This window comes from Bactrocera neohumeralis, chromosome 3 (genome assembly GCF_024586455.1).
Source record: "Bactrocera neohumeralis isolate Rockhampton chromosome 3, APGP_CSIRO_Bneo_wtdbg2-racon-allhic-juicebox.fasta_v2, whole genome shotgun sequence".
NCBI lineage: Eukaryota > Metazoa > Arthropoda > Insecta > Diptera > Tephritidae > Bactrocera > Bactrocera neohumeralis.
The window spans coordinates 29,515,818-29,526,126 of NC_065920.1; the positions used below are offsets into that span (position 1 = coordinate 29,515,818).

At 38.8% G+C, this 10,309-nt stretch overlaps 1 protein-coding gene across 3 annotated transcripts; it reads left to right on the plus strand.

Moving 5' to 3' along the window:
• Positions 1-2,111: 2,111 nt before the first annotated feature.
• On the plus strand, positions 2,112-9,225 carry LOC126752911 (class E basic helix-loop-helix protein 22). 3 transcript variants are annotated; one of them, XM_050463949.1, is made up of 4 exons: positions 2,301-3,288; positions 7,866-8,316; positions 8,384-8,548; positions 8,620-9,225. In XM_050463949.1, the coding sequence occupies exons 2-4, from the start codon at positions 7,907-7,909 to the stop codon at positions 8,738-8,740; spliced, it is 696 nt and encodes a 231-aa protein (XP_050319906.1). In that variant the 5' UTR covers positions 2,301-3,288; positions 7,866-7,906; the 3' UTR covers positions 8,741-9,225. The 3 variants fall into 3 exon arrangements, with proteins under 3 accessions (XP_050319909.1, XP_050319906.1, XP_050319908.1); XM_050463951.1 differs by lacking the exon at positions 2,301-3,288 and adding an exon at positions 3,302-3,583; XM_050463952.1 differs by lacking the exon at positions 8,620-9,225 and having other exon boundaries at positions 2,112-3,288; positions 8,384-8,552.
• Positions 9,226-10,309: the final 1,084 nt, after the last annotated feature.

Consider the following 10,309-nt stretch of genomic DNA (forward strand, 5'->3'; position numbering starts at 1 on the left):
GAAACAGGACTGTTAAAAAGAAACAACAAAAAATTAATATTTTTCAAAAGTTATATTTTTTTATTCAAAGTAGTTTCCTTGTGCTTCGATACAGCGTTTAGCCCGGTCAATTAGCATTTCAAATGAGTGTTTAAGGTCATTTTTCGGAATGCTCTTGACAGTATCGGTCGTCGCCTTTTGGATAGCTGCAATGTCCTAAAACCAGTGTCCTTTCAAAGGCAAATGAAGTTTTCCAAATAGGTAAAAATCACAGAGTGCCAGATCAGGTGAGTAGGGTGAGTGATTAATGGTTAATATGGAGTTTTTTGTCAAAAAATCAGTGACAAGCGTCGACCGATGACACGGCGGATTATCGCGCAACTGGCACCGGGACTCTGCCTCACGGTATTGTGGTCGAGCACGACGAATGCGTGACAAAAGACGCTTCATAACACCAAGCTAAAACACAGCATTAATCGTTTGACCAGGTGGGACGAACTCTCGGCTCATTCTTAATAAATTCCTGCACTTTTTCAATATTGTTTTGGGTAATCATAGATTTTGACCGGCCCGACTTCTGATCGTCACAGAGGTCCTCACGACCTTCTTGGAATCGCTTAAATCACTCATGCACATTACTACGGGATAGGCACTGATCACCATAAACTTTTTTCATCATTTGAAATGTTTCAGTAACGTTTTCCCAAGTTTAAAACAAAATTTAATATTTGCTCTTTGTTCAAAATGCATTTTACGACTGATGACCAAAAGCTGCTGTCACTTTTTGATCGTTAGCATAGATTGTAGTTATCCAATTGTCTTAAAATTTTTACGAAATGTCAACAAGAGATCAAACTTTTTATTTCTTATACCCATCAATAGGTGGCGCCACCAGAAACAGTTATATTTAAAAAGTTCTGTTTCTTTTGCGACAGATCTTGTATATCTTTTTTTATTTAATCTTTTTCTGATGGTATAAAAAATATAAAACAATGACGGAAAGGCTAAGTTCTTATGTAAACGAACATGTTATACCCTTGCAACTTGAGAATTTGGTATCCCCGCAAAAGTAATGCGGCTGTATAAACTGACGTTGAGTAATAACAAAAGCTTCGTCAGGATTGGAAAGGACCTTTTCTGGTGAAACGAGGTTTCAGACCTCACCATCCGCTCAGTTAGTTCTGCTTTCTCCAGACTGGATAAGGAAGTGAAGTAAATGGGTCTGGTGGTGAATGAGGGCAGGACAAAATATCTTCTGTCATCAAACAAACAGTCGTTGGGACTTGGCTTCTACTTCAACTTTGAATTCGTAGATTATTTCGTCTAACTTAGAACTAGAACAACAACGTCAGCCGTCAAAATCCAACACAGAATAACTCTTGCCAACAGGTATTACTTCGGACTGAGTAGGCAATTGAAAAGTAAAGTCCTCTCTCGACGAACAAAAGCTAAACTCTAGAAGTCACTCATCATTCCCGTCCTGCTATATGGGGCAGAGGCCCCGATGGCAACATCTGGTTCTGCGGAAGATTTATGGTGCTTTGCGCCTCGGAAACGGCGAATAGTCGATGGAAGGAGATGCCATGGTATAGTGTATGGTTCAGCGAATTAAGAGACAGCGGCTACGCTAAGCTACGTCATGTCGTCCGAATGGATGATAAAGACACTCCAGCCCTGAGAGTATTCGATGCAGTATCCACCGCTAGAAGCAGAGGAAGAGGAGGACCTCCACTTCATTGGAAATACCAGGTGGAGAGGGACCTGGCTACCTTTAGAATCTCCAATTGGCTCCAAATATTGAAAAGGCGTTTCATCAAGGTACCTCACATACAATCACCAAACATATGGAGTAAAGTCAGCCAGATTTTTGAAAATCCTGATATTAGTTATATAGAGGGTGGCCCGATTTAAAGCACAAAGATACAATGTGAAAAGCAAAACAGGTTTCTCATTTCCATCTATTTTTGCAGTTTTCGATTTGTTCTGAGTGAGTTTGGTTATTGGGTTTGGGAAATATGTACATTAAACTCATTAGAGTGCGGAGCTACACTCACTTTTCCAAAACTTTTAGCCTGCGAGCCACTTTGCCAAATTACTGCCCTTGATCTTAATTTAGTAGTTAGTTATGTCGTTTTATAGGTTTTCGTTTAATGGCGTTTTGTGGGCGTGGCAGTGGTCAAATTACGTCCATCTACGAATTTCACCGTTTTCCAGGGAACATGTGTACCAAGTTTCATTACGATGTCCGCCATTCCGCTGTAAAAACTATTCAGATCCTTCATCATATATTCACAGTAGGTGTGTTACAGCCCAACGATAGCATATTTGAGGTATCGGTTTATTTAGATTATTTATTAATGAACTACTTTGAGATAGCATAATAAATTTTTTCTGGTATAAAAGTATTTTGGAACACACTGTAGCACACTTTCAGCTGCTCCGCATTCAAACCACTGCGGCACATCGCAACGATTAGTTTCAGTAGCAGTTGCGACAATTGTAATCGTCCTGCAGCATGTGCGCGGCAACGCTTAATAAAAACATAAAAACATTTGAACGCATAAAAGCCGGAATAAAATCGAAATAATAATAAAGCAAACAAAAAATCCTCCGAACGAAAGCCGAAACGACAGGCAGCGGCAAGAATCATTCAATAGCGCCACTAACTAGTTTGTTGTTATTGCAGCAGCACTCTCTTCTCCTGGGTGTGTGTATGTTGGTGCTATTGTGACTTTATGTGTATTTTGCTCGCACCGCAACCACCAACGACTCAGCGCAATCACCACTACCTCCGGCAGCAGCGTCACCATTGCTGCTGTCATAACCAGCAGCAGCCGCGGCAGCATTAACACCATTACCGCAAAGCGTTTAGCAACTGAACGCTCTGGCCACGCCAAACATTTAGGACATTTATGATATTCCTGCAGCACAATTAAATGGCGGACGCATAGCGTGCATGCAAAGTGTACCGAAAGGACGAAAATCTGGATTTTGAATACCACAAAGCGGCGGGGATTTATCCTTGTCTCGTTGGTGAGATTGTGTGATGTTGGCGGCTGCGGCTGAGGCGGTGGTGTTTGTGTTGTTTTTGCCGCTGCATGCACTTCCCTCGCCATCGTGCCATTATACTAATTCGTAGTCGGTGCCGTCATCAGTTGGTACATTTGTGATATTTGGTGCAAAGTGTTTTCGTGTTCTAGTTTTTCGGCATACACATTTTATAAGCAAAAAAAGATATTAAAATAATAAACAAACTTAAATATTAGCAATATAGTAATTACAGGAATCTACAACAATTAATAGAAACGTGTAAGTGCTTAATAATTCTTGGTGAAAATGCTACCAAAACTACAAAATTAATAACTCCAAAGTGGCTGCAAAATAAATACATTGGAAAACTCGTCTTGCTTGTGCAAAAGTCTTCGCGTGTATTAAATAATAAGTGTCACATAATTTTGTTAGTGTATTATTTATTTACTGAAATAAATATTATTGAAAGCTGATGTGACAAAACAGTAAATTATTATTTACTAGTACTATAATCAACATAAGCAAATTTGCTTTTATTTGGCGCGCCATCAGCCGACAACATCGCGCAACTACTGTGTGAGTTCGACTACCGGCCGTTGGGTGCGCGCTGCTCATTATGCGTTTTCTTTACTAGGGTGCGCAATCGCAGCATTGGGGTTGTTTATGACAACTAGATTACAGGGTTGCTTTCTAGGCAAATGACAAATGTCATTTAAAAGCAACACAGTTTCCATATTTATAACAAATATTGTGACAAAAAAGTACCCGTAAATTGTAAATAAAACGCAAAATTTTCAATTAATCATCAATACTGACTTTGTCGCCTTCAAAGTAATCTCCACCAGATGTAACAAACTTATGCCAACGACTTTTCCAGTCTTCGAAACACTTTTCATAAGCACTTTTTGGGATGGCGTTCAGCTCCTTTAGCGAATGTTGCTTTATCTCTTCGAGCGTTCAAATCGTGTTCAAGGCGCGGCAATTTCAGTTTGAGGAAAAAGAAAAAATCACACGGAGCCAAATCTGTTGAATACGGTGGTTGATCGATGCTATTCATTGCGTTTTCGTTTTAAATTCTGGCACAATCGTTGTTCGATGCGATATGGCATTTTCATCGCGTAAAATCCATGAATTGTTCTTCTACAATTCCATCCATTTTCTACGGATGTTCTCACGCAAATGCTTCAATGTGGCCAAATATAATTTTTTATTAAACGTCTGTCCCTCCGGAACAAATTCATGGCGCACAAACGACGAATATCGCAAAAACAATATATCACCTTCATTTTTGAGCGGCTTTTCCGTGTTTTTTCTGGTATCGGTTCGGTTTTCTTCTTCCATTCCGATGATTGTTGACTTGTTTGTATGTCAAACTCATAAACCTATGCCTCATCGGCAGGTATAATGCTCTCTATGAATGTAGGATTGAAATTCACACGATCAATCATGTCCAAAGAGACCTGTTTACGGTACCCTTTAATATCCACCATAATCATTCGAACGGACTCGTAAGAGATATCGAGCTCTCTTGCTATATCTATAACACTTGCCTGACGATTTTCAAGCACCATATCCTTCACGTTTTTAATATTTTCATCAGTTGAAGAGGTCGAAAGTCGTCCAAAACGAGGTTTGTACCACTCGTAGGCTTGTGTTTTTGAATCACCGTAAGCCTTTTCCAACATTCGCAACGGTTCTGCACACGAGGTTTGGTTAGAAATACAAAATTTTATACAAATTCTTTGTTCGATATTTTTATCCATTGTAAAAGTCGCAACGGACTACTGAGGTTTACCGACTTAAGCAGCTGCTGTAAACAAAAAGGTTGACAGATGGTACTCACATTTGGCTTAGTAATTAACGATAGTCCTACCAATTTAAAAGTTTTTTAGCTTTTTTTGAAATATCATTTAGCCGGTGGATTTAGTTGCAATTTCGGGGTGCTTTTTTGGTCATACTAGTTTTTGATTTTTGATTTGCGTAAAACCCATAATCTCTGATGAAAACATAATTTCAATCTAATTTATCAAATTCTAAAATTATCTGAATAGTATTTTCCAACTAAGCATGCTAAGGGTAAAAAAAACGATAGAAAGTTGTTAAGTATTCGATTGTAAGTTCTACATTTGTGAATAGGTGGTCTGACCATTTTTGGGCGCAGGAAAGCATCAAACATAATTGGAGCAATGAAAAATGAGTCAAATTTTGTATTGTTCAGTCCGTTGACATGTGTTTGGCTAAGGAAAGGCAAACATTTATTCAAAGAAGTGTTAAGTACATCCAAAAGGTATGTTTATGGAAGCTTTTCTGCTCCTGGATTTGGGGTTTTGAGGCGCTTAACAGAACTTTAGAGTAATATAATTGTATAAAAAAGGTTTACTAAATTCAGCTGAATTACGCAAAAGTATCCTTGATTGAGTTAACTCTGTACTCAATGGGTATATGAAAACTAAACTGACACTAAAGATTGGCCGTCACAGTCACCAAACCTCAATAAAATAGAGGATGTTTGGGCTTTAAAGAAAGCTAAAATATAAAGAAAATATATTGACATCAATTTATTGCATGATAAGACTAGTATGGGTTCCTGGTGAAGGAGGAAGAACTACACATTCAGCAAGATTCACCTTTGCCGAGTTGTAGGTGTTTTACATGGTCGCTGTTCAATCGACGCACATGCATGTGTTCAGAGTTAAAATTTTACGAGTTGATAGTTGAAGAAACTTTTTTGAATAAAATTACATATGTATGTATGTATGTAGAATCAGTTCAAAACCATCATTCTTGCCTGTTTCGGCGAAACCTCATAGTTTCAATCTTCCTGGTGAACAATGCTTAAGCAGATTTGTGATGTGTTCAAGGCGATTGGTCGATATATTGGATTCAAAAAGAGGATCCATTTCGAAATTCACTACTTTTTTTTTAAGAAAAAACACAGAATCTTCAAACTTAATTGGGAATGCTTATTATAATTCGAAAAAGCATCTTTTGGCATTTATTTTTTGAAGATTATCTCTTTGTCTCAGATTACCCATTTTCGATGACTCGATCGAGTATTTTAACTGACGAATGACACACGCGATGTTCTGCTCCAAGGCTTGAATCGAAGCGGGATTGTCCGCACAAACTTTAGACTTTACATATCCCATTGAAAAAAGTCTAACGGTATCGATATTGATGATCTTGATGGTCAAACGTGAAATTAGCTGCTCAAAATGTTCTCTCAACAAATCCATTGAATGATGCGATATATGGGAAGTATCGCCGTCTTGTTGAAAGCCGATATCACAAGCTTCAATTTCAGGCCGCAAATAGTCGGAAATGGCAGCTCTTGAATATCTTCGGGTTACCCTTCGTACCAAATGCAATTTTGCTTGCTTACATATCAACTGAGCAAGAAATCGGCCTTTTCGCTAAACGTCGGATCTTCTTGGAACTAGTAAAGAGCCCATAGAGCGAAGCGATGTCGCTTGGGAAGATCGAGCGGCTTCAGTTCTTGCACAAGTTGTATTGTACACGCTTTCTATTCAAGATCACGATGAAAAATGGGCCAATTCGATCCATACTTCAGTCCGAGTTGCTGCCGAATCGACTCTCTACTCTCAGCTACGTTGCTATATTTTCTTCACTGCGTGTTGGACGTGGTCTATTCGCTCGAATATTATGGAATAATGAATGCTGGGTCTCAAGAAGGATGATGGTGTTTGCGAATAGTACGTAGGTCGATTATGTTGATCATAAGTTGAGCGAAGCGCGCGAAATACATTGAGAGAGAGACCGTGAGTTTTCGTAATAAAGTTGAACGATTTATAAACGTTGTTCAGGCGTAAGTTTTTCCATTATGAAAAGCTAAACCACTGCTATATCAGTGAACAAAGATAACATGACAGATTCACACTTCTCATGCGTGATCTGTTAAACATCGGCTATTGAAAAAGTACCTCTTCTTGCATCACTCGTTATACGAGTTTTCTTGGGTTCTCAGAAGATTGTCTATAGTAGTCCAAGTATAATCTCATCTCATTTCTTAACAACCACATCTTCACTATTGAAGTATTCTCGACCACTAGTCAATTTAGTTCGAAAGTGAGAAAAAGCAGAAAAACTCCGATAGCTTTATTTTACTCAAACTAATAAGCTGTAATTGAAACCGATCCGAGATAGAAAATAAGACATTACATAATCACAGAATAAGATACACATTGTTTAAAAACGTTAGTTTCGGTCATCTATGTGTTGGTGTCTCAATGATTACAGCTCGAGAAGGATTGTGGAAACACTCACTTGCAATGAATACCTATAACATTTTGAGTTAACTTGAAGCGCTGCAATCACAAGATTGCTATTCATAACTTTCAGAATGTTTACTGAACTATCAAATATTATTTATATATCCGACGAAGGCATTTTAGGACATACATATAACAATATCTAAAATTTCTAAAGATTCATTAGATTTTTTGGTCACGATATATCTAGTTGTTCCAAAAAAGCAGGCAACCCAAGCAGACGACTGCTTTACTTTCGGGCGCTCAGTCGGAAATTCAGTGCTGTCCCGCCCATATAGGCAAGTTAGGCATTTGTTTAGAGAATAAGCATTTTAGGGTCATACATTTTTGGTTTTTGTTTAAATCTACGATCAGTTGACTAGTTGCTAAAACTTTAAGATTTTTTTAATGCCGATCAGCTGCAAACTTTTACACTAGGCTTGTCAAATCCCGAAGTATAAAGAGCAACCTATTTAGTTGTTTAAAGAAGGAATCTAGAATTTCTAAAAATGCATTATTTAATCACCTTTTATGAAAGCCAAATGTTATGGACGGCATTGAACATCAATACTGTCTTTATTCTTATAGTTCCTAAGTAAATCCACTTGGAACATACTCCACCGCAAAAAATGGACCATTCAAATCTGCCATTCGGGTTTGCTTTACCCGGTCATGCACACATGCCAATACCACCAACACCAAATTTGATGTCCGGCCATCCCGGCCCCACATCCAGCCCACCGCAAAGTGTGCCCGGTAGGCGAACACCGCTTGGCGCTGTGGGCCTCGGCGGCTTCTATGCACAAGGACTTGGTATGTCACAGCAAGGATCCATGCCGACAGATGAGAATAAGCCCAGTCCAAGTGCACTGGGGGCTGTTGGTGGCGGAAGTATGGGACATGGGCGGAAATCCCCACCACAATCCCTATCTGGTGGTACGACCACCGTGGCCGCCGGCAGTGGGACAAGTGGAAGCGGTGGCAATGGCAAACAGAAAAACCGACAGGCAAAAACGGTGCGACTGAATATAAACGCGAGGTTTGTAGAAATCTTTAAATATTCATGTACTTACATGTGACTTTTATTACCTTAATTTGTTTCGCAGAGAGCGGCGACGCATGCACGATTTGAACGATGCTTTGGATGAACTCCGCAGCGTCATACCCTACGCGCATTCGCCTTCCGTGCGGAAGCTGTCAAAGATCGCCACATTGTTGTTAGCTAAGAATTATATACTAATGCAACAGAATGCTTTGGACGAGTTGCGACGGTGAGTGGCGTTCGGCACATTGTTATTTCCGCAGCGCTTTATTTTTATAAATTTTGTACGTTTTTTCGCAGACTCTTGGCCTACATTCAGAGCACAAGTGGCGCAGCACCGCTAGACTTAGGCTCGTTTCCTGCCGCCGCAAAACTACAGGCACTCTTACAGGGGCCCCACGAGCCACCGAATAGTAGCTAAACATTATATTACGAACTTGTGCAAAGTAAACTGTTGAGCGAATAGAAAGAGCAGAAGATAAGGATTTTGCGAGTGAAACGAGATAGTGCCAAAGACACATTCGGTTCACAACACGAATGCTGCGTACTTCCGATCTTTTTTCGCTATCAGCAATTTAGTTAGTAACACACGACTAGCTATTAGTTTTCAATTTTTAGAGTAAAACGAAATCGGTTTTAATCAGGCGCAATTTTGTAAATGCGTATAATTATAGAGATTTATGTTTGAAGCAATGTACACTAGTCATCACAGCCATGCCAAAAATGTTAAGTGATATTTTTCAAATTTCTTCTTTTCAATTTGTATATTTTACACATACTTTTAAGTATCGGAAAAGCAATTGAACATTTAATATCTAAGTACTTGATTTTATTATGATATATGCATATTTATAGGTAATAGTTTTTGCAAAGAACAAACTATAATAAATGTAAATGAAGATCGTTTTTTTAATTTATTTTAATCTCTGTATAAGCTAAGTGTAGAATCTGATTGGAAATTCAATCAATAACGTATTCGAAACTATCACATTCGAAAAATACACTCCTTTCATAATTATGTGTGACTACTAAACTATTCGATTTGGATTTCAATAATCGGTTATTATTCGTTTGAAACCCATATTCTGAGATTCCATTTTCCCGGATGGCAGTCCCTAGAATTAAATCCATATATTTTGTAATTATACCTAACCTATAAGAGACAGGCATTAAATTTTGCGGTGGGACCTTTGATTTGTGCATTTTAAAATAAAATAATTTTATTACAAAAATGAAATGGTTTCAAGTTCGGGGCTGCTTCTGTTAAGACAGAAATGGAAACCTTGTAACAGGCACCCAGAGTACACTCGAAATTTCAAGCTAGATGGCGAAAGTATTTGCGACGGATGAGGAAGAAGCCACACTAACAAACTACCATGACGACATTGTCGTCCTGCCACTCGAGCACAGCTTTAAAGTGGCTTAAGAAAAACAAAGCTCCGGAGGCCGATGGATTACTGGCTAAACTGTTTAAATTTGGCGGTGATGAGCTGGAAAGGCGGATGTTCTGGCTGCTAAGCATGATTGGATGAATACGTGTCCGATGTGTCGATGATTGGAAGTTAAGTGTATTTTATGCTATTCACAAGAAGGGAGATCCTATAGTCTGTGTTAGTTGTCGCAGGATCAGCCTTCTAGACATTGCATATAACATTCTTTCGACAGTATTGTGCGAAGGAGTTAAGTCCATTGTAAATAAGCTTTTTGAACCTTATTTGGCTTTAGGTCTGGTAAATAAGATTCAGAAAAAGACTATTGACAAACAGATCGACATCCTTCACTTTTTTTGTTGTTTTCAAAGCCGCTTTTGACAACACTGACAGGAGGTGCGCCGTCTTCAGTTTAATTCTGAAGATAAGTGCCTCTAATTTGAACGGCAGTGGTACCGTCTACTCTAAAAGTATATGAATGATATCGTAAACCTTAACAACAAAGCCGTCAACGTAACCTTTTCAGCCTATAAAAAGAACCAAAAGAGGTTATGGTGAAC